Source organism: Corythoichthys intestinalis, chromosome 10 (assembly GCF_030265065.1).
Source record: "Corythoichthys intestinalis isolate RoL2023-P3 chromosome 10, ASM3026506v1, whole genome shotgun sequence".
NCBI lineage: Eukaryota > Metazoa > Chordata > Actinopteri > Syngnathiformes > Syngnathidae > Corythoichthys > Corythoichthys intestinalis.
In genome coordinates this window covers 23,981,166-24,004,754 of record NC_080404.1, presented here as the reverse complement: position 1 = coordinate 24,004,754, position 23,589 = coordinate 23,981,166, and the positions used below count along the sequence as shown (strand labels likewise).

General features: G+C 40.4%; 1 protein-coding gene across 12 annotated transcripts in view; it reads left to right on the top strand.

Annotated features, from left to right (window-relative positions):
• Positions 1-23,589, top strand: part of marchf8 (membrane-associated ring finger (C3HC4) 8) — a 127,462-nt gene that overhangs the window by 37,246 nt on the left and 66,627 nt on the right. The window contains exon 1 of one of the 12 annotated variants that reach the window (XM_057849256.1): positions 14,795-20,574. The exons of 10 other annotated variants lie outside the window; for them this stretch is intronic. In XM_057849256.1, the coding sequence (XP_057705239.1) occupies positions 20,545-20,574 (30 nt within the window). In that variant the 5' untranslated portion in view covers positions 14,795-20,544. Of the gene's footprint in view, positions 1-14,794; positions 20,575-23,589 lie in introns of those variants that run through there. One more of the 12 variants, XM_057849260.1, reaches the window with a different exon arrangement.

The following is a 23,589-nucleotide window of genomic DNA, read 5'->3' as shown; positions in this document are numbered from 1 at the left end:
TGTGCTAACGCAAGGAACTGCTCAGATGCCTTAGTTGTTATGTTCGACGAAAGCCTCAACAAGACAACCAAATCCAAACAGTTGGACCAGCATGTGAGGTATTGGATCGGCGACCAAGTCGCATCCAGATACTTTGGGTCGCAGTTTATGGGTCATGCGAAGGCAGTGGACCTGCTTAACATTTCATAGTAAGTTGCCAATTTCTCCAATTAAAATGTGTTAGATGCAATAATGTATTTCTGCACGGTTTGCCTTTCGAATGAATGTGAATTTCGCAGTTTTAACTCAAGAGTTAGCCATGTTCAATGGGGTATTGGCAGGTGTACTAGCCTTAGCATGGATAAACGGGAGTCGTAGATTCACCATCACTCTCAGATACACAACACGGTTGACACTGTCTATTATTGGAACAAGTGCGGGGTAACGTTGATCTGAATAACATGGCATGGTGATAGGCAAATTATAATGTAGGTAATAGTAAAACAACTCCTGGTATATTTAAATGTTTTTCTTGATTAAATAAGAGTATGGATTTTCTCTGTCTGAATAAAAGAAATGTCTTCAGTAGCTAACAAAGGATTAACATATGTTTTGTATAATACTTGTAATGTGATTAGAAAAAAAGAGATTACCAAGGGAAATGGTCGTGTAGTTTTTTTATTTTGTGGTAATTATTGGTAAACTACTGCCATTTAGTGGCTGTTTTTTAAACTTTCACTGCCAATTGCAAGCACTTTACAGTTAAGGTGGCCAACTTCACAATCACCTACCTACCACCTTGACTAGGTCCTCTTAAAAGGGAAACCTGTTGTATTGCAAATGTAATTTCTGAAGTTGCTTTACAATAATAGTGTCAAATCCATTTTATCCGGGGGAAAAAAAATTCTGAAAGACCTTATATTTAAATGTGTTTTAATTGTATCTTCAATAAATGTGCATTCTTTTGTCAAACACACTTAGTAATTGAGGTTAAATTTGATGTTCAGTGCTTTATTTTTTTAATATGATTCAATATTATCTAAATAATGGGTGCGAGAAAAGTATTAATTTTCAGTTGAAATGGCATCAAAAAAGGTCTTAAAAGTCTTGAATTTAGATTTATCAATCCTGGGGGGACCCTGTTGTGAGTATCCCCACACCCACCTGCCGCCTCCCGCCTGACGCAACTCCAGAGAAGAACAAGGTTCAACCCCTGTCCCTGTTTAGTTCCAGAACCGAGGCTAAGTGGAGAGGTAAGCCCCACTAGATCTAACTGGTAGCGCTCCACCTCCAACACGAGCTCAAGCTCCTTTCCCACCAGTGAGGTGATGTTCCATGTCCTTAAAGCCAGTTTCTGCCATCTGGGTCTGGTCCATTGAGACCCTCTGCCTTCACTGCCGTCCAAATGGCAGCACACCTGACCCCATTGGATTGCTCTGCCCCGCGCGTGGTGGGCCCACAGGGGTGGCGAAAAGCCACGTTGCCTCTTTGGGCTGAGCCCGGATGGGCCCGGTGGCAGACCCAGCGCTAGCCGACGGGCCCTCCATGCAGGCCTGGCTCCAGACAGTCTCATGTTTCCCTCCTCTATTTGTCATGGGGTTTGGTGAACCATGCTTTCACTGTACTGTAGTTTTGTATTTCAAGCAGTTCAGAAGATGAATGAATGATTGAATGAATTGATCTGCAGTATATTGATTAGATGTCTAAAACTGATTTTCAACATTTTAAAAATTGATTTTTATTTGATGCATTATTGAATTTATTTTTAAAAAATGCTTTTATAGTTACTACTGCCTGTATAAATGTTTTGTAGTTGTTTTTGTAGGTAAATAGAGCATGTATACATAGTAGTATAGTCATTTTCCATTGTTTATCACAGCCTCCATTTGTGAAGGTGAGCGCGTACGTACTCGTGTCGTTGACTTCCCTCTCGAAGGCCGACCGCCACGAACAGGTGGTGTCTTTTGCGAGCCCGCCTCTGCACGAGTGCGAATCCACTTGAGCTTCAAGAGCAAAAAAGCTAATTAAGTCGTCGTCAAGGACGTTAAAGAAGAACCTCAATAGAATGTCAAGATTGCAACTGCGTTGAAGTCGTTAGATGGACAGGAAATTTCCGGGGATCGATGGAATAAATGTGGAATTTCACAGATTCATTCGCCCCTCCTGGTCAAAATGAATTGGACGTCTGGCGCCGTCAATGACAGAGAGGGTTTGGATACGTCTCCGTTTTGACACCGACCGTCATATTTGTTCCGTGTGTCTATGAATAAGAACCCTCAGCAGCTGCGGCAATTTGCATTTAAAGGCTCCTCATGTAACGAGCCACATGCCGGTAATTTCTTACATTTCCATTTTGAACGCCTTGGGAATGCACCAACCCCAGAGCCCAACACTGAAAGAGTAAAAAAAAAAAAATTGAAAAAGTGAAAGTACAGAACTCCGGATTTAATTAGCAGGATTCTCTGGTAATTACCAACATGACGAGCAGTAGACATTAATGTTTGCATTTTAGAGGATAAAACTTGAATCCAGAGATTGACAGGCAGCATACGCATACGCTTTTGATCGTATTTTCTGGACTTTGGACTATATGGAGTTTCTTTTTCCCCTCGTCTAGAAGGCTCTGCGACTTAACCTTATACTCCGATTTCATAAGTTCTGAAGGATCTCCGATTGGTCGAACATAACAGTTAAGTTAGCCGCATTAGCGCGCAAGCATTCGGTCATTCGTGGTCATGAATGTGAGCACATAAGTCCACTTGTTAGGTATATCCATACCTTCCAACGCCAATGTCATGTTTCCTGTTTACTGTGCTTTGGTAATTGTTTTGCCAAATTCTGACCCTACCATCCGAATGTCGCAGCAGAAATTGAGACTCATCAGACCAGGCAACATTTTCCAATTTTCTAGTGTCCAATTTCGAGGAGCTTGTGCAAATTGTAGCCTCAGTTTCCTGTTCTTAGCTGAAAGGAGTGGCACCCGGCGTGGTCTTCTGCTGCTGTAGCCCATCTGCCTCAAAGTTCGACGTACTGTGCGTTCAGAGATGCTCTTCTCCCTACTTTGGTTGTAATGGGTGGTTATTTGAGTCACTGTTGCCTTTCTATCAGCTTGAACCAGTCTGGCCATTCTTCTCTGACCTCTGGCATCAACAAGGCATTTCCACCCACAGAACTGCCGCTCACTGGATATTTTTTCTTTTTCGGACCATTCTCTGTAAACTCTTAGAGATGGTTGTGCATGAAAATCCCAGTAGATCAGCAGTTTCTGAAATACTCAGACCAGCCCTTCTGGCACCAACAACCATGCCACATTCAAAGTCACTCAAATCACCTTTGGTCCCCATACTGATGCTCGGTTTGAACTGCAGGAGATTGTCTTAAACCATGTCTACATGCCTAAATGCACAGAGTTGCCGCCCTGTGATTGGTTGATTAGAAATTAAGTGTTAACGTGCAGTTGGACAGGTGTACCTAATAAAGTGGCCGGTGAGTGTATCTGTTCCACACGAATATTGCGTAAATTAATCCTTAACTACACTGCGAAGACGTAAACAGTGAGAGAGCGGCGTGCAGTTGTTCTGTGCAGCTAACATGGCAGAATGTGTCTGAGGAGAACTGTTCTACATGTCCATCCATGATCAAACTTAAGTAAATATGCCTTTGTTTAAAGAAAGTTTGTAGTGTTTACTATGTAACCGCTGTATTCGCGGCCATTTTTTACACAAAGTTGCAATTTCTGATTCTGATTCTGGTTGCAAAATTTGACAGAACACCTGTTAACACCGGCGTGCGTACCCAAGGGCGTAGGTTTGCATAGGGACGGTAGGGACATAACACTACCAACTTTTCAGGATGCTCAAATTGTCCCCACCAACTTTTAAGGCAACCTTATTTGCATTATATAGTGACTTCACTTATATTGGTAATTAAGATTGTTTCCCAATATGTTGTAAGGATATAATTGGCCGTACCATTATTAAGTGAATTATTTTCATTATGTTGAGACTTACATTTAACCCTTTTCACTGCCGAGTGTGCCAGTCCATTTTCCCCCTCAGATTCACGTTTGATTGGCTGATTACTTGGACCCCTGCCCCCAACACACACACCCACACAAACACACACACGCACTCACAGCCTCAGCCCCATGCTGCGTCCTCCACCCTCTTCGAAGGGGAGGGATATTTGAAGGTTTTTTTTTTTCCGACCAGCTGCAGCCACTGTATTTAATGTAAAAAGACGTCAATGTCGTGGAGGTGGGGAACACACCGCTAATTTTGCTACTGAAAGACCGACCTGTATCAGCTTTAGCATAACATTAAACTGTGTGAATTTGCTAACCTGCAAAACTTGAGCAGGAAGCTGCTTAGAAAGAAGTGTCCTCCTGTATGTATTTTCTACTGTTAACGTTAATTAAACAGTGAGAAATGTAGTGAACTGAGATTTATCCCTTTCTCCCCAATTTTTATTTTTTATTTTATTTATGTGGGTTTAAAGCAGCCCAAAGGAGCTTTCATTTTTTGCTGTGCTTGTGGACAAAAGCAGTAGTGTCTTACCGGATGGAAGGCTGATTTTTTTTTTTTTTTTTTATCCCATGCTAAGAGTTTGTGTTATTTCTAATGTATATTTTTATATATTATATATATGTTATTTAATTTCTCAACAATGTTGAGTTGTCTTAGGACAAATGTTTATTTTTTGCAATCCTGGATAGTTAGGAGATTATTAACAACTTTGTATTTATTAAATATTTTAATATAATTGCAGTTATGTTCAAATATTGAAATATAAATTTGCGAATTAAATCCAGACATTTATTCTGGAAGTTTTCAAACAGTTTCTTCAGTAGTTTTTGAAAACAAAGGTTTAAATGGAACAGTTTAATCACCTGAAACAATACATATGAAAGTTAGTATACGTTATTACAGATGTATTTTGCATTAATTATTTAGCCTATCAATTTGGTTTATATTTGTGAGAAATGTATCCCTGATCCCCATTCACCCGTTTTGTTTGGTCTTATCAATGTCACGTCCCCAGCAAAAATGTACATGCAGGTTATGCTGTTATATCGTCCCTACCAATGTTGAGACCAAACCTACACCCTTGGGCGTACCATATTCATTGGATGACAATCTTGGCGAAAAGTATAGCTGTCCTAAGCAGCCTGATTTAGAATTCCCCTCAAAAATGATGGGAAACAAAAAAAGCTTATTTTCAACTTATTGTTATAATTATTCTTTGAAGTTAATTTTATTGCTGAAACTGCGTTTTGGGTTCATCAACATGTTGTGCCCCCCTTCTCCAAAATTCAAATTGTGCCTATGGTTTCAGGTACCGTTTTAAGGCACCCGTGAACCACACTGAGAATTACTGGTGTAGGCTATAATAAAACAACTGTTGATACATTTGGTCATGCCAAAATTGTGACTTATTAAATATTTGGGAGCAACACGTTTTGTTTTGCAGACGCACTGAGCCGTATATGCTATGAAATAGGCTCTATGTCCGATGATAGTGACGACAGACGAGTGACCCACAACACTTGATGCTGATTTTCTCTGGAGGTAACCAGACTCCTCTTTTCACATTTCCGTGGCGCTCTCCTCTCAATTGACCTCACGCCGCTCCGGTCAAGATGGAGGCTTGAGATACCGACAAGCTCGTCTCACATCACACAGAGATAAATGCCGCCTCGTTTTTACTCTTCCAAGACCTTTCGGTCGAATATAGCCTTTGGTCGTTATCTTGATCTTGTCCGACAAATGGTGAATATGTAAGGTTGGCATGTAGTGACAAAGTTTGTGTCCAATCACGTGGCGTCCAATCATCCATCTGATTGATATGAGTTTATCACTAGTAGAAGTCCAATCCATTTGAAGTGGGAGGGTGGCAGTGTAAGATTACTTTTTGCTGACCTTTGGTACTGCAAAAACAAATAACTGAGCCAGTACTTTCACAATCCAATATTTGATCCTGATACAACATTTACGTATCGTTTTTGCTCTTTCGTGACCTTTCCGTTGAATCAATTGGTAAGTGAATGCAAGATAATGTCATCTAATGAGAAAATGTAGGTTGCTCATTCTACTACTGGGAGAAATGTCATTGAATTAGTTGTTTTAGTTGGAAATTCAGATGTTCCCAGTTTTAGTTCAATTTTAAAAAGGGCCATGGGAGGGAAGATTATGAAATAGTCTTGAAATGGGCGCGGGTGTCATCACAAGTTGTGTACCATGATTCAGTTCTAGTCAATTTACTTGTTAGCAGTCAGCTAATAATATCATTGCTGATGGACAAGCAGTGTTAAAATAAATATTTAGCTCCCAAACACTACCTAAACTGTGTCTTCATCCCCCTGATAGCAAACGTCCCACATGTGCTAAGTTTTGGAATTCTGCTGTTAATGTTTTATTCTGTTTCTTTTGTGATGAGGTGCTTTTTTCCAAATTCCACAGTGTGTGCCCCAAAAAGCATCAAATAGAAGGGTTAGTTTTTTTTTTTTTTTTTTTAAACCCTAACCACCTTTTTCACCCAAGATATCATCGGAGTACCTGTGTACTTGTTCCCCCTCATTCACTCTTTCATTCACTTTTCCACCTGAGGAATCTGGGCGTATGAATTGTGAGTTTTTTTATTTTTTGCTCATCCACGCTCGTTTTCTATTTCCTATTTCTATTTCCTATGAGGAAACTTTTACCCCCAAACCAACTACGTACTTGTTTTTTCTTTTACATCCAAAGAATTGGGGCACCAATCATAAGTTTGTTTTTTCCCCCCGCTTATCCATCCTCTTCTTTTCCCTGTTCCACCAAAGGAATCAGGCGCCAATAGTGAGTTTTGTTTCACAGAAACGTTGCTCCAATGCAAAGTTTTTGCAAAACATTGTTTTTTTTTAAATTAGTGCTGCAACGATTAATTCGATTTGGAAAAAGATTTGAATTAACTCAAATTAAGTTTTGCTGCTTCAAGTATTCGTTTAATTAAAGTGGCGTAATAATGGTTTTTTTTGAAAGTGTTTGCATTTAGTTTTCTTTATTTGGGCGGATACACTGCCCTCTAGTGGCAACAGTGCATATGACATAACTCATTTCACAAGGCTGAATCCAGCTGCTCCCTGTTAAAACTAATGTAAGCTAAATTTTTGTTTGAACTAATGTTTTTTTTAATGCATTTCTAATTTAGTTTATCGCCATATTTAGCCGTTTTTTGGTGGGAATATGTGTTTGAACCATTTGTTAAGAGCATTGTTAAAAAAAAAAAAAAAAAAAAAACAACAGTTAGCATTTTATAGCATTTAGCATTTAGACTTTTGCTATGTACGTTAGCCAATTGTTCTTTTGTTGTACTTAGATCCTCATTTATTCTTTTATACGGTTTGAGGCTCAGTTCAGCTATTTTAACTTTATATGTTCCTTATCAGATACTCGATTATTCAAACTAACTAGTTTATTGATTAATCGACTACTAAAACAATCGATAGCTGCAGTCTTACTTTTAATTAGGGCTGTCAAACGATTAAAATTTTTAATCGAGTTAATTACAGCTTAAAAATTAATTAATCGTAATTAATCGCAATTAATCGCAATTCAAACCGTCTATAAAATATGCCATATTTTTCTGTAAATTATATATATTCTGTAAAATAAATTGTTGGAATGGAAAGATAAGACACAAGATGGATATATACAGTGGGGAGAACAAGTATTTGATACACTGCCAATTGGCAGTGTATCAAATACTTGTTCTCCCCACTGTACATTCAACATACGGTACATAAGGACTGTAGTGGGCATTTCACTCTACTGTCATTTAAATGTCTATGCTGTCCTCACTCCGAAGCCTCTACTTTTTCCAAAGCTAGACAGCTAGTGAACGACGCCTTAATAATCAGACTTCTTCCTTTTTCATCTGATTTATTAATAAAATAGCCTCAAACCATTGTCCTCTTTAGACCGTAGTGAAACTACAAAAAAAAAGTACACAAGCATTGCATTAGCAACACCGTTAGCTTAGCACGCTATACAGGTTCACTAAACATAAACAAAAAGCGTCTCATACAAAAAATAGAACAGTTCGCTTACTAACATAATATGTACATTCTTTACAACAACCATACTTACAGACAAATCTTGTCCAAGGATCATATAAGCACAACATTACAACGTAGGCTTCAGCCCGAGACGTCGTGCAGCCATATGAACTGGCAAGAAAAAAATAAACCGCAATAAATCGCAAAGCGACCACAAGAGTTCGCTGTTGTGCTGCAGCACAAAAAGCCTTGCTGTAAAACTTACCAAAAGGCAGAATGCTGTCTGAGCGGGACATGTGCGTTAATTTCGTCAAATATTTTAACGTGATTAATTAAAAAAATTAATTACCGCGCGTTAACGTGATAATTTTGACAGCCCTACTTTTAATACTAAATTACTTGTACTAACTTGACATTGAATTGAATGTTCGTGATAAGCTAAACAGCATGAGAACAATTAGATGCAACAGGATGTACAGCAGTGTGCGTAGCTGGTGGCCATCTTGGAAACCAAACCTCAAAATGTGCATGTTGTGCAGCATTGTTACTTCTCATTATTTCTTAGCACTCCCTGATTCCGATGATGTCCTTTTAGTGCTACTGTATATCGGGACCGCATCGGTGCGACGCTATTTCACATCAATAATCGACACACACACACGACCTCATATTAATGTGTTGTGAGGTCATGTGAGGATGTCCGAAAAAGTTCGAATTCGGGGCGGGAAGCTTAGTGACCTTGCGCTTCCGATCCCGCTGAGCTGAGCCTCGACTTCCTGCGAACACCCGGAGAATCTTGATGGTCTCCTGTTTTTGGAGGAGAGGCACGCTCGGCGGCCTGTCCGTCTGTCGGGGGTTCTGGCGGGCCATCTGTTTAGCGGCAGGTGATGCCGGGGCCCTTCTTACGCGAGCACATCAAGTGCAGTACGAGCAATCCTTTTCCTGCAAAAAGCTTTTCGGGAACATGAGAAGCTGTCCCTCTTACGCAGATCCTTCATTTGAACAGGAAATGATAGCGTCTTATCCCTCTCATAAGGCTGTAATGTATTCCGCCCACTAAAGGCAGACTCACTCGGCCTGACTATTGATTTGGCTTCAAAGGAAGGGCACATAATGACTTCACATGTCAGTAAGAGGAGCCAAGTGGTAAACTAACTCATTGGCAGGCCTTGACGGCCCTTGACGTCCAAACCATTTGAAGTGGAAGGGAGCTGGCAGCAAATGGACGAACTGCCAGCCTCCCACTTCAAATGGAGTGGATGTTTACTATTGATAAACCCTTTTAAAATTTTTATATTATTATATTTTTATAGTTTTTGTCTATATTTTATTTTTTGATATCGTCCGATCTCTAGTCGTGTGACAATTTTATTTTTCCCGACGTGATTTTTATCTTCAAGAATCTGTACCAAAACATCAAGAAACATGAAAGGATCTGAGTCTATTATTAACATGTAAAGATGTCTCGATCAATCGGCATCCCGATCGATTGGGTCCGATCACGTCATTTTCAAAGTATCGGAATCGGCAAAAAAATATCGGACATGCCTTTTTTTAATGTATGTATATTTTTTAATTAAATCGTTTTCTAATTGTATTTCACGTTACAGACAAAATGTCTTACACTCATCCAGAGTCTTTAGTTTTGGCTTAAAGTCAAATTTATCGCGTTAACGTAACGCATGCGCTGCACGACCCACTCACGCATTGTCGCGTTCAATCTATAAAGGCACCGTTTTACCTATATATAGAGCTAAAAGGCAATGTAAAATGAGTAGAGTGAATTTAGGCAGTCTTTGGAGCCTTTAATTAATTGGCTAAAGCCTTAAAATCCCCCTCTCAACAATTAAAAATATCGTGGGAAGCAATGTGGGGAAGAAAGGTAGTAGTTGATCTTTTTCTTAACACCATATGTTATTTCTCAACGCAGAGAAGATATATCAATTGGTGTCACAACGCACAGTCATGGTTTCACTTCCCATCATGCATTTGGGCAGAACAGTTAAATGGCTACAGTATCATTTACCGAAAGCTCAACAAATACACTAGATGGCAATATTTAGTCACAATATACAAAGTCACATGTATCCTTTAAGAATTACAAGTCTTTCTATCCGTGGATCCCGCTCACAGAAATAATAATAATAATAATAATAATTAATAATGTAAATACCATCTTGAGGATTTATTGTCAAAATAAACAAATACAGTACTTATGTACTGTATGTTGAATGTACATATTCGTCCGAGTTTTATTCATTTTTTTCTTAATGCATTGCCAAAATGTATATGATCGGGAAAAATTATCGGGAATGATTGGAATTGAATCGGGAGCAAAAAAAAAAACGCAATCGGATCGGGAAATATCGGGATCGGCAGATACTCAAACTGAAACAATCGGGATCGGATCGGGAGCAAAAAAACATGATCGGAACAACCCTATTTACATGTGAAGAGAATATTAACTACATAAAACAGTAAATATAAATATAAAACGTCAACAATATATAAAATCAATCTTTAAAAAAAAATGAAGAAATTGACTAAACATTGCAAGGGATTTCTAAAAAGAACAATGTCTCACAAGTTTTAAAATATACAAAAACGACCCTGCATTGTCAACGTTTTTGTTATCATCTTCTTCTTTGAAATATGCATTATCAATAAAGAGCTCTTATTTTGTCATGTTATGTACCAGCACACTACATTTGCGTCAGGTTCTTTCTTTAGTGTCTTTGCTTGTCATATGTTTATGTTACATTACTGGCTGATTTCATTTCTTGCATTACCGTGACTTAAAAGGGAATGCTGATTGTTAACATAACATTATTGTCTAGACTAGAGACTGAGAGTAAACTTGAGTCAGTTGAACGAAGTTGACTACTAGCATTAGGGGTGTGACAATATATCGAAATGGTGATATATGGTGATACTTTGTATCCCAAAAGGTTATCAATATGCTCCTGCCAAGAATCGAGATATCGTTTTAAAAAGGTGTCACTGTTTAAAAAAAAAAAAAAAGGGGGAACCAACAAGTTGCTACCAAAATCTTCCACCATAATAGTGTCTCAGTTAACTATACGGCTGCATTGATGGTGCTCAACGCCAAATCATTTAGACTGGGAACGTTTGTTCATTCGAAACCAGAGCATTTACAGTTATTCTGTCCGATTTTCAGGGCATTTACAGATCACATTTTGGGGCATTTACAGGTCATTTCCTGTTGAGTTTGAGTCACTGCCTATTGATTCGGGTGATTCCCAGGTCTCTTCCTGATCTGTAACTCAAAATAAACAGGAAGTGACCCATAAAATACCCCAAAATCAACAGGAAGTAAATGAAAATCAACAGGTAAATGACCTTAAATGGCCCAAAATTACCTCATTGCCTGGCATTGGCTGCCACTGATGGCCATAGACGTTCAATCCATTTGAAGTGGGAGGGATGGCAGCGAATGAAATGGATTGGACGTCTACAAGTGATAATCTCATTCCAATTCACAGCAGAAGCTTGTTTTTCTGTTCTATGTTGTTTGTAGAATATCCTAGAATGATTTCCTGACCAATGTATCGATAATCGTTGGATCGCCATATCGTCAGATCATCGTTATCATGAGCTTTGTATCGCAAATCGTATCGTATCCTGAGGTACCAAGAGGTTCCCACTCCTAACTAGCATATAGCGCTCGTCTGTGAATGTTCTCGCTGCTGGAAGCTCAAACTAATGAACCAAAAAGAAACACGATGCACGCGTTGCATGCTGATAACTTTAATAGCTGCTCATCCGCCGTGTTAGCCCGCCACTGTAATGTTTAATTAAGCGAGCCCAACTTTTTTTTTTTTTTTTTTTGGGGGGGGTGTGTGTCTTAATAGCCTTCAACTGCAGTGTGACACATTGGTAATGCAGATGCCAGTGCAGTCTCTATTTTATGAATGTGAAAAGTGCTTGTCTCATTTAGATGAAGGCTCTGAGGTGGATGCTAATAGATGATTTTCTACTTAGATAGCCTTAACTTGTTTGCTGCCTTTGACAGTGATAGGAAATCGTCATTGATTAGGATGCCTCTGGATCAACAAACCAGAAGTGCCTTATATAGGCACACGCATTACACACTTAGGGTGCATAAATAAAACAAAAAAATATTTAAAATTAAAAAGGTGGGTCATAACACCAACTACGACAACATTGGGATTTTAGGTTGTTGTTTTTTTAAATTAGAGTTTGATTTTTATGCTGACGCCAAAATTGAAAGCAATTTGCTCATTAGCTGCCATTGACAATGACAAATGTTTGTCCAATTTAAACTGGGAGGAGTGAAACTGAATGCGCAGACTGGGAGGTTTAGTGCCATCAATGGCAGCCAATGAGTGCCCTATAATGGGTTAAGCATTTTGACCAGTGGGATCCAAACTATGGCCCGCTGCCCAGCTTTTTATTGGCCTGCAGCAAATCATGAAAATATCATTGCATATGGCCCACACAAGAAGCTGGAGTTCAGCCTATATTACACATCTCAGGTTTAACACTAGATGGAGCTAGTCACTTAAACGGTCAAAACCTGACATGTTGAAATCATGGAACAAACTGCAGAATTTCAGTCTTTTATTTTCACATAAGCAAGCCTTTATAAAGAAATAGTCCAATTTGATTAATGGAGCAATTTTAGTGGTTATTTACTTTAAAAAAAATTCTGTCGCTGCATATTTTCTGTAAAGTTTGTTTCAGTATTGTAAATATACAGTATATAACATTACTTACGCGATTTCCACTTTACGACGCCGAAGTCTCGTCTGCCATTCATGTTTTATTTATTTATTTATTTATTTTATTTTGTTTTTTTCAACAACAACAAAACTAGTAACGTTCAAACTATTCGGTGGTAAACTTTCGGTGTTTTAACCAAAAGCCGAAAATAAAATTTTATTTATTTATTGATTGATTTATTTATTTATTTTATAACCTGTCCTGTTCAGCTGTTTGACACAGAGAATGAAAGTCTAAGTGCCCGGATAGTCTGAACAGTTTTAATGTTTCACATTGAGAGTCTGACATACTCCCATTGTGATCATTCAAAATACCTTTTTATTATGACAAAGCAGCGAACAGGGAGGGATTATGGGGGGACAGAAGAAAAGAAACAACAAGAAATACATCGAACATCTAGACTAATTACTAATATGCCGGTGCCATCGTCAGCGAGATGTATTTCCGGTTCACACCATGTGGGGGCCTATTGGCCAGTGAAAGAGGGGGACGGGGGGTAGGGGTGTCTATAAGCTAAGTGATTGAAAGGGGTAGAGTGTACACAAATCAGTTCTGTGATCTAGAACCCAGTAATCATGTGAATCTCTTATGAATGTAAGCCCGTTGGCAACCAACCCTTCATGTTTTTTTTTTTTTGTCGCGTAAACAGTACCTAATTTTTGCCATGCCTCTGTAACGGGTACACACAGGTCCATGTGTGCGGTGCATGGAAAACCTTGCGTGGAAAACCGGCTAGGCCTTCAGCTCTAGTTTATTGCCTAGCCTCCGCCTGCCGTGTGGACGCGACGTGCGGCGCTGGTTCGGGATTGGCAGTGAAGGCACACGCTGCGTGTACCCACTACGCTCACCCTCCGAAAACCTTTACTGCCGATCTGGGTCACGGCACCAATGTAACCGGCTGCGCCCGTGTTCCGATCCCCTTCGTCCAGGTGAGGACTCGAACCGCCGTCTGCCGTGTGGACGCGTCGTGCGGCGCAGGTTGGAGTCCTGACCTAGACGAGGGAGGTTGAAACGCGGGCGCGGTCGGTTACACCTCCTCAAACAGAGTCACCGCAGTACTGCAGTTCCTGACGTCGTCAGGTCCCACCTGCTGTCATCTCAGGTTCTCATGTGTCCGCCCGAGAAGCGCCCTTTTCATGTTGGGAGCGTCATGACGCCCGCCCCAACCTCCAGTTCTCCTCTGACCGACACCCGCCTCAACCTCCCGTTCTTCCCTGGCCGCCGACAATGCGCCTTTTTCGGACTTCCCACTTCCTAGTTCTCATGCTGCTGCTGCCGCTGCTGCTTCTCCTCCGGCGCTGACTCCTCTTGCGAGTCACGGTCCATTTGCGTTGGGACGGTGAGCTTGCGTTAAGAGAGGCGACCTGAGCGGCCATGATATCCCCCAGTCTCTACTAGGAGTGGGAACCTCTTGGTACCTCAAGATACGATACGATTTGCGATACAAAGCTCACGATAATGATCTGACGATATGGCGATAATACGAATCTTGATACATTGGTCAGGAAATCATTCAAGAATATTCTACAAACAACTAATAAACAGAAAAGCAAGCTTCTGCTGTGAATTGGAATAAGTTTATAACTAGTAGACGTCCAATCCGTTTGAACTGGGAGGGTGGCAGCGAATGAACATTCTTCATTCGTTCATTCGCTGCCATCCCTCCCACTTCAAACGGATTGAACATCTATGGCCAACAGTGGCAGCCAATGCCAGGCAATGAGGTAATTTGGGCTATTTAAGGTCGTTTACCTGTTGATTTTCAGTTACCCCCTGTTGATTTTGGGGTATTTTACAGGTCACTTCCTGTTTATTTTGAGTTACAGAACAGGAAGTGACCTGGGAATCACCCAAAATGAATAGGCAGTGACTCAAACTCAACAGGAAATGACGTGTAAATGCCCTGGAAATCGGACAGAATGACTGTAAATGCTCTGGTTTGGAATGAACGTTCCCAGTCTAAATGGATTCGGCATCAGATTGCACCGTCAATCCAGCCTTAGAGTTAACTGAGACACTATTATGGTGGAAGATTTTGGTAGCAACTTGTTGGTTCCTATTTATTTATTTATTTTTTTTAGACATTGACACCTTTTTAAAACGATATCTCGATTCTTGGCAGAAGCATATTGATAACCTATCACGATATATCACCATTTCGATATTTTGTCACACCCCTAGTCTCTACTCTCTCCTCTCCTCAGCAAAGCAACTCACTCACGAGTAAAGCCGGAATTGTGTTTTTTAAAAGGCCGAATAGTCATTCAATATAACTGCATTTATCACAACATACGTGATCTTATTAACTCATTCACTCCCAGCCATTTTCACCGGAGCAAGGCCCTTCGCTCCCGGCCATTTTACTGGATTTTGACTGATTTTGCAAAGCCCACAAAAAATTCTGTTCTATTGCTATATAAACATGGAACCCACCAAAAGAAAGATTAGACTCCCTCCTTTCAGCAGAAAAAAAAAGTAAGTTCATATCTTTTTCCATTCTTTAGAAATCAGGATTAGAAAATAGCTTAGTTTGAGCAATTTTCCAATTTCTGATGAAAAAACGGAGAAAATTAGCTTTTTGTAAACGCGAAAATTTCAAACATAACTGTGACTTTAACACGGCTATTTTTTGCTTCAGTGACATCCCAAACATCTGAATAATGTTTTCCTTTTACAAAATAACATGAACAACCAGCCAAATAGAGCTTTTGATAGCAAAGTAACAATTTATTCACACTTACCTAACTGAGAGATGACGTTTGGTGGCTGCGACAGCGGTTAAACTTTTCCCTCATTGCCGACTGTCTCGTAAAGATGGATTTTTTTTTTTAGTCTTTTTTTTTGTGGTGACCACTGTCTCGTTTGCCTGGGGAACTTATGTTCCTGGGGGGGAACTGGTTTGGCCGTGCGTGTTTCCGTGCAGGACACTCGAGCGTGCGGTGGACCTGAGCAGCAAGCTGCGGAGGGGCTCTGCTAACTTCCCTAATAAAGTTGTACTGTTTGAATTGGGTTGTGAGGTCTTAACAAATGCGCTACTGCCCTCCAGTGGCCAGTTTTATTGCTTTAAATTGGTTTTAAGGCTTGTTTTTTGTTTGGGCGATAGATCGGAAATGAGTTAATATGACGTATATTACATGTTTTTGGACAGTTATTTTTTATTTAGAGGTACTTAAAGGGTTAATTCCGATTTATCCGGAAATCCAGGTTGCATCGCCAGCCTAGGAACGAAACTCGTTCGTAACCCGGCGACTACCCGTATCTTATTTTATTGCTTGTTTGCCCTTAACTCATTTACTGCCATTGACAGTTCTAGTCATCTCATCCATTCCAACTGCGAAGCCCGGCATCGAGTAATGTTTCACCGCTATTGATGGAGATAGATGTCCAATCCAATTTCACTGGGGTGCCGGAAGTGATCGTTCCCGGTCAAAATTAATTGGACATCTAATCTTTATAATCTCCGTCAATGGCGGTCAATGAGTTAATATTTTCAAAAACTATATATGTTTAAAGAACCTGATTTTTTTTTTTACCTGATTCCAAAAGTGGAAGGATATTTCTTGGCCAAGAGCACATTTTATTGGCTGGCACCCTTCCATTTCAAATAGATTGGATGTCTATCACCATCAACAGCAGCCAATGTGTTACATGTCATTTTATTCCATTCCACCGTGACAAGTTGGATAAGAGCCCTGGATCTTCTGCCTCATTACATTTCAACCGCTCCGACATGTGTAGTAGCTGGATGGCTGCCGCCCCTATTTTCCATTGAAGCACGTTGTGTTCCGCTCTGTTCCATAACAGTGAGTCACCCCGGAGTGAGAGAGCGCTCCCGTATCCCCGCCGCTGACGTCCGCCGCCAGCCAATCAGGCTTTACTGTACTTTGTGAAAGAGGAGCATCGCGTTCATATTTTCCTTTGCGGAGGGAGAGCACGCGGCGACCTTGCATTCTTTTGACTTGTTTGCTCTGAAAGCAGGATTGCTGGCTGCGTAGCTAAGGGACGTGTTGTTAGGAGAACGGTCAAGAAAAAGCCTCCATTAGGAGCAAAAAAACTGTCACAAGCAATGTTTCTTTCTTTGAAATAGTAGAAATAGCCAAGTGCATTGTGTCACCTTTAAGTGAGCCTAAATGTTGAACTAATTTCTTAAGTATAATAACCTCCAAAATGACCCTTCCAAATAACATTGCTGTCATGAAAATGAATACCCTCCAAAATTACCCTTCTAAATAAAATTGCTGTCCTGAAAATGTATCAGCCTTTCCGCAGTTCAATGACACGGTTCTCAATGCGTACGAAACATCCATGTTATTAGGGAGATAGTTGGGATCTTTGGAAGGCGTCAGGCGGACGCACGGTGGAATTTCCTTGTGAGAGAAATCAACACAGGTTCCAAGAAGGTCAGGGCAGGTGGTGAAAAAGGTGACATTTACCATTGAAATTCAGCTGGAAGTTATAGCAAAAATATGAGCGTGGGCTGTAAATCCGTGAACTGGCTTAACTATATGGCCGCAGAAAGAGTACGATCTCGACGGTCCTCCTCCGACGTCCGTTCGCCAGTCTTTATAAGTTAAGGTGTCCATTATTATTGTGGTACCATCGCCAAAGAAATCGCCAGCTTCGTCAGGTTTTTCCATCTCTCTGCCACGTACAGCACGTAAAACACGTCCGCCACATTAGAACCCGATTCGTTACAATATTACAGGAATTATTACTATTAGTATTCCAGTTTTTATAAATAATTTGTTTTGCTATGTGTAATTGCCATTTGTAATGGTACCAGCAGTATTTATTAAGGATTTAGTGTAATTTTGGGCTGTGGAACGAAGTAATGGAATTATAATGTATTCTTATGGGAAAATCCTGCTCGACATACGACTATTTCGACTTACAAACAAGGTCATGGAACGAATTACCTTCATATGAGAATATGTAAAGGAAAGAATGAGTCAGGCCATGTATCGAGAGATTTTGAGTGAAAATCTCCTTCCATCAGCAAGGGCATTGAAGATGAGACGTGGCTGGGTCTTTCAGGATGGCAATGATCCCAAACACACAGGCAGGGCAACAAAGGAGTGGCTACGTAAGAAGCATTTTAAGGTCCTGTCCTCCTAGCCAGTCTCCAGGTCTCAACCCCATAGAAAATCTGGGGAGGGAGTTGAAAGTCCGTGTTGCCCAACGACAGCCCCAAAACATCACTGCTCTAGAGGAGATCTGCATGGAGGAGTGGGCCAAAATACTAGCAACAGTGTGTGAAAAGCTTGTGAAGAGTTACAGAAAACGTTTGGCCTCCGTTATTGCCAACAAAGGGTACATAACAAAGTATTGAGATGAACTTTTGGTATCAACCAAATACTTATTTTCCACCATGATTTTCAAATAAATTCTTTAAAAATCAAACAATGTGATTTTCTGTTTTTTTTTTCCACATTCTGTCTCTCATGGTTGAGGTTTACCCATGTTGACAATTACAGGCCTCTCTAATATTTTCAAGTGGGAGAACTTGCACAATTAGTGGTTGACTAAATACTTATTTGCCCCACTGTATATGATAACGTTAGTGGCTAATTTCATACAATGATCTCTACTAGACGATCACTTGTGAAAAGGCAGAGATGGTCATAAGGCGATATTTACTCATGTATTTATCAAGTAAGTTGGCATCTGTTTTGATCGTTTTGCAAAAATTCCATTTGTCTTATTTTTTTCTTTGGCGAAACATTTAGAGAATAAAAAATGCCTGACTCTTCCCAGTTCATCATGGAAAATGTCCAAATTAGGCCCAAGTGTCATTTAATCCACGTTAGTTTTTAGAGGATAATTTAGTCATGAAGGAGTCAGAAGTGAGAGAATGATTCATTCGCTCACTCTTTACTCCCTAATCACCAGGGGTGAAAGTGGGCGGGAACGATTGGGAACGGTCAGGAACGCAGTTCCGGTAGAAGATTCAGGGCTGGAACGCAGTTGCGGTATAAAATTCAGGGCCGGAACTTTGTTCCACTATACGGTGCTTTGATTCCGAAAATATGATGGCAATTGTCAAAACGGTATGTAAAAAAAAAAATACAAAGCTGCTACACATGCATTTCATCTCCAAGAAGAAAACAATCTACAGCAATCAGATTTACATACACAAGTGTTGACAACAAGCATAATAAAGTGCTTGTGTAGCATAATCCATTTCCACCGATATTTATTATTTATTTTATTCCACGGACGGCATGGAGGTTTCCCCAGCTGCTGCAGTTGTCTGAGTTTGACGATGACGAGTCACGTTAATGTGCAAATGCACACAGCAAAGCAAAACGCCTGCACTCATTTATCCGTTCATTTGGCTGACATGCGATCACCAGAGATAGTTAGCTCTGATTGGTTCAAATGTGCATGTTTTCTGAAACAGCAAAAAAAAAAAAAGGGGCAACGCAACAGAAAATGGATCAAATCTTTAAGAGCAAGGAAAGAGTTAAGGTGGCTTATTTATCATATTTAGTTTTATTTGCTCTGATGGGGAGGTTCAGAACATCTTAGCTGTCAATGTGCACTTTGGACTTATATTTGTTCATTTATGTTAGGCTACTTATTCCTTTCCTTTTGATTTTAAAAAAGTCAATTTTTGCGCGATCTTCAAAATATATACCATTTCACTCTTCATAATACAAGTCATTTGTACTTATTTTTCTGAATGTATGCTACTTATATATTTATTATTTAAAAAAAAAAAAACAACAACAAAAAGTAAATGTTTACATTATCTTCAATTTTAATATGCATCCTAGGTTCTTAAGTAGTTAAAATTGAGATTTGGCATTTAGTATGTGAGGAAAAATAAAAATTAGGAGATGGAGGCTGGGGTTATAGCTGTTTTTGTTCACTTTTATTTTGCAAATCATTGAAAAAATACAATTTTGAATGAAAATCAGTTTTTTTATGTGTTTATAGAAATAACTGACCAAAAAGAGTTTTCTTTGCATTTCAGTAGTTTTACCCCAAAATTTAAATAAATAAATACAATTTCTGGCTCCGTGGCAACCTTCACGTCGGGGAGTTCCGGCAAGAAATTCTAACCACTTTCACCCCTGCTAATCACTAAATAAGGATCATATCAAACTATCCAAATACAGTCAGCAATAAGTGAATGATTTGTCCTTGAATGTAAGTGAGAGCAAGGGTGAGAAAACTACCCCAATCTCACCACCGATTGGTGCATCTCAGGGAGTACCGTCGCCTCCCATAGGTTGGTCAGCATTGACCGTCCGCTACTTTAAGAGGTTCAGGTGTTGCACGTGTGAAATGCAGGGACAGTTGGGGGGTAATTTAAGGTTAAGATCGGTGTGCAGCAAAAGAGAGAGGCAGTCTATTTAAAGGCCGTCGCCTCCTTCCCTACTCATGAATATTTAAACAGCGCTACGCCCCTCCCCCGTGTCATCCAGATCAGCTGGAGGAAGAATCTGCTCAACCAATGGGATTACGCCGACGGATTGAGTGCGCGTATGTGTGTGTGTGTGTGTCTGTGTACACAGCTGAGAGCGAGCCTGGACAAGCAGCAGCGGCGGCAGCAGCTTCTGTGTTTGCCCAAAATGTAGGCCAGCCCGTCATTCTTTGTCCTATTCAGTCGCCGCCAGATCCACTTCCGAATTGACCGTGGCATCTCAGTGGGGATTTACTCAAGGGGTCATGTAACCTCGTCCAATACCGATCCCCTCACCCCTCCTTGAGGAACCTTTGTCTGCATCGGAGAGAGAAAGAAAGGTGCGCCTCAGGACCCAGTCATGAATTCCTGTTGGAAAATTAAAATTCAGGTACGTTCTATTTGCGCGTCATGGTCTCGGAAATGCTTGTCCAAAACGGGCCTTCGACTTCTTTGCTGCAAACGTGCGGTTTTGCAGCAGCAGTGTCGCTGCCGTTTTTCTGTTCGGTGGCGTTGGTTCTGCCGCTTCTGTTCCTGTTTGTTTGTTCGTCACATCCTTTATACTGTGGAGGTTTGACCCACTTTTTCCCCGTGCCTTAACCCCCACCTCTTTTGTTTAGGATGACTGGAGGGTGCTCGCCCGAGTGCCATCCGTTCACTTTTCATTGACACTTTCAAAGAGGACTTTTTGTAGTCGGCATGTTTGCTTTGCGAGAGGCACAATTTGTTTAAATCTCCTAGGATTAATGGGACAACCTTGGAATTTTGCTGATACGTTTTGATATGTTTCAGGGTCATCGACCGCAATAGCTGTCTGATCCATTAGCGGCTGGACGATCGTTTATCGGCATCAATGGCGCCAAAACGTGAATTTTCGCTGATCTGAACGAGCGAATAGATTGCCCGCGGGTTTAGCGTATCGCATCATAGACCGAAATCGCAGCTTTGTGTCAAATCCACAGCTGGGGGAGGAGGCGGAGATTAAGTCAGTCACATGTCAAAGCACATCTTAAAACCTGTTGCAGGCAACGGGAATGGATGGAGCATCAGCATCAATTAGTTTGGAGTGTGAAAATGCCCAGGCACAGTTAGCGAAATGAAGAGTTTTTTTTGTTTGTTTGTTTTAATGACTGCTGTATACAGTAGTATGAAAAAGTGTCTGAACGTTTTGGGACTCGTCACATTACTGCAAAAAATCACCATCAAATGTGTTCGGATCTTTGTCAAAATCACACAGATGAAAAAAGTGCTTTCACTAAAACCACCTAGACATTCATCGGTTTTCATATCTTAATGATGATAGTATGCTAACAATGACAGACGGGGGAAAAATAAGTGAACCGGCACATATAATATTTTGCCCCCCCCCCCCCCCCCCCTTGGCAGCAATAACTTTAACCAGACGCTTCCTGTGGCTGCAGATACGTCTGGCACATCGATCAGGACTAATCTTTTCTAATTCTTCTCTACAAAGCTGCTGTAGTTCAGTCAGATTCCTGGGACACCTGGCATGAATCGGCATGAATCACTGTCTTTAGGTCATGCCACTGCATCTCAATGGGGTTCAAATCTGGACTTTTGACTTGGCCACTACAGAACGTGTATTTTGTTCTTCTAAAACAATTCTGAAGTTGATTTACTACTGTGTTTGGGGCCATCCTCTTTTTAGCTTCAACTGTGTGACAGAAGGCGGTTTTCCTGCAAAACATCCTGATAAACTTTTGAATCAATTTCAGTCATTAATAATTGCAAGTTGTCCTGGCCCTAAGGGAGCAAAACCGCCCCAAATCATGATGCTCCGTCCACCATGCTTCACGTTTGGGATGAGGTGTTGATGTTGGTGAGCTGTTCCATTTTTTCCTCCACACATGACGTTGTGTGTTACTCCCAAATAATTCAACTTTGGTTTCATCAGTTCATAAAATATTTTGCCAAAACGTCTGTGGAGTGTCCAAGTGCCTTTTTGCGAACATGAAACGAGCAACAGTTTTTTGTTTTGTTTTTTTACAGCAGTGCTTCCTCTGTGGAGTCCCCCATGAACACCATTCTTGGCCATAGTTTATACATTTATAGTTGATGTGTGCGCATTGATATGGGACTGTGCCTGTGACTTCTGTTAGTCTTTAGAAGACACTCTAGGGTTTCTTTTTTTTTTTACGTCTGTCTGACTGTGATGAACATCCAGACTTTTAGAGAAGATTTTGTATCACTTACCAGCTTTATACAATTCAGCAATCCTTTATCACAGCTCTTTTAACCAAGCCATGATGCACATCAAAAAATGCTTCTCATCAAGGCAATTTTTACCAGGTCTTCGTTTTATAGTGGGCAGGGCAGCTTTAAACCACTTATGGTAAATAAGTTATTGGGCATACATATGACTTAAATTGTTTGGTAAAAATTGGTTTCAATTGTTCTTTAAGTTTCCCTAGGCAGAGGGTTCACTTACCTATTTTTTCCCACACCTGTCATTGTTTGCATACTATCTTCATTGAAATATGAAAACCTATAAATGTTTGGGTGGTTTTAGTTAAAGCAGACAGTTTTTCATCTGTGTGATTTTGACAAAGATCAGATAACATTTGATGGTGATTTTATGCAAAAATGTGAAAAATTCCAAAAGGGTCCGATACTTTTTCCTACCACCGTAGCTAATCTCACATGTGTTATTCTTGTATTCATTTATTCTGTTGATTATGTGAAGAGGTGTCCCACCCCCCACACTCCCAGAGAAGCATTGTGTGGGAGTTGTTTTTCCTGCTCATCCACTCATTTTTCCCTTTTCCACGCGCCGATAGTGACTTTGTTGTTTGCCGTCATCCACCCCGTTTCTCCTTTTTTATTACCAAGGAATTGGAGCACCAGTAGTTCTTTTTTCCCCTTACATCCACTCTTTTCCTTTTAGCACCTTAAGGAATCAGGACACGCAAAAGAAGTTCAAATTTTTTTCCATATTCACATTCTTTTTTCCCTTTTCCATCAAACTAATTGGGGTGCCATCGTGTTGGTTTACCTTTTCCAACCAAGGAATCGGTGTGATTATAGTGTTTTTTTCCCCCTCGTCCACCCTGTTTTCCCTTTCCATCTAAAAAACCAGGGCACCTATTATTTTTGTTTGTTGTTTTTTTCCTAATCCACCATTTTTTAAAACTTCTTTTCAGTCTTTGAAATTGGGACACTGATAGTGCCCTCTCCCTGCATTTTCTTGTGGCTTTTGGGATTCATAAAGAATGACCATAACCGGAAACATTTTTTTTTCCTGTTCCTACCCCCTAACCCTGTGTTAAAATGTCTTTAAAGTGCGTACAACAGGATAAAAAAAGAAATTAGTGTTTTAATCCGCCGTCTAGCCATGCCTACTATTATAGGGCTCTAGCGTCCCCAACAGCTGGATGACGTCAGCGGG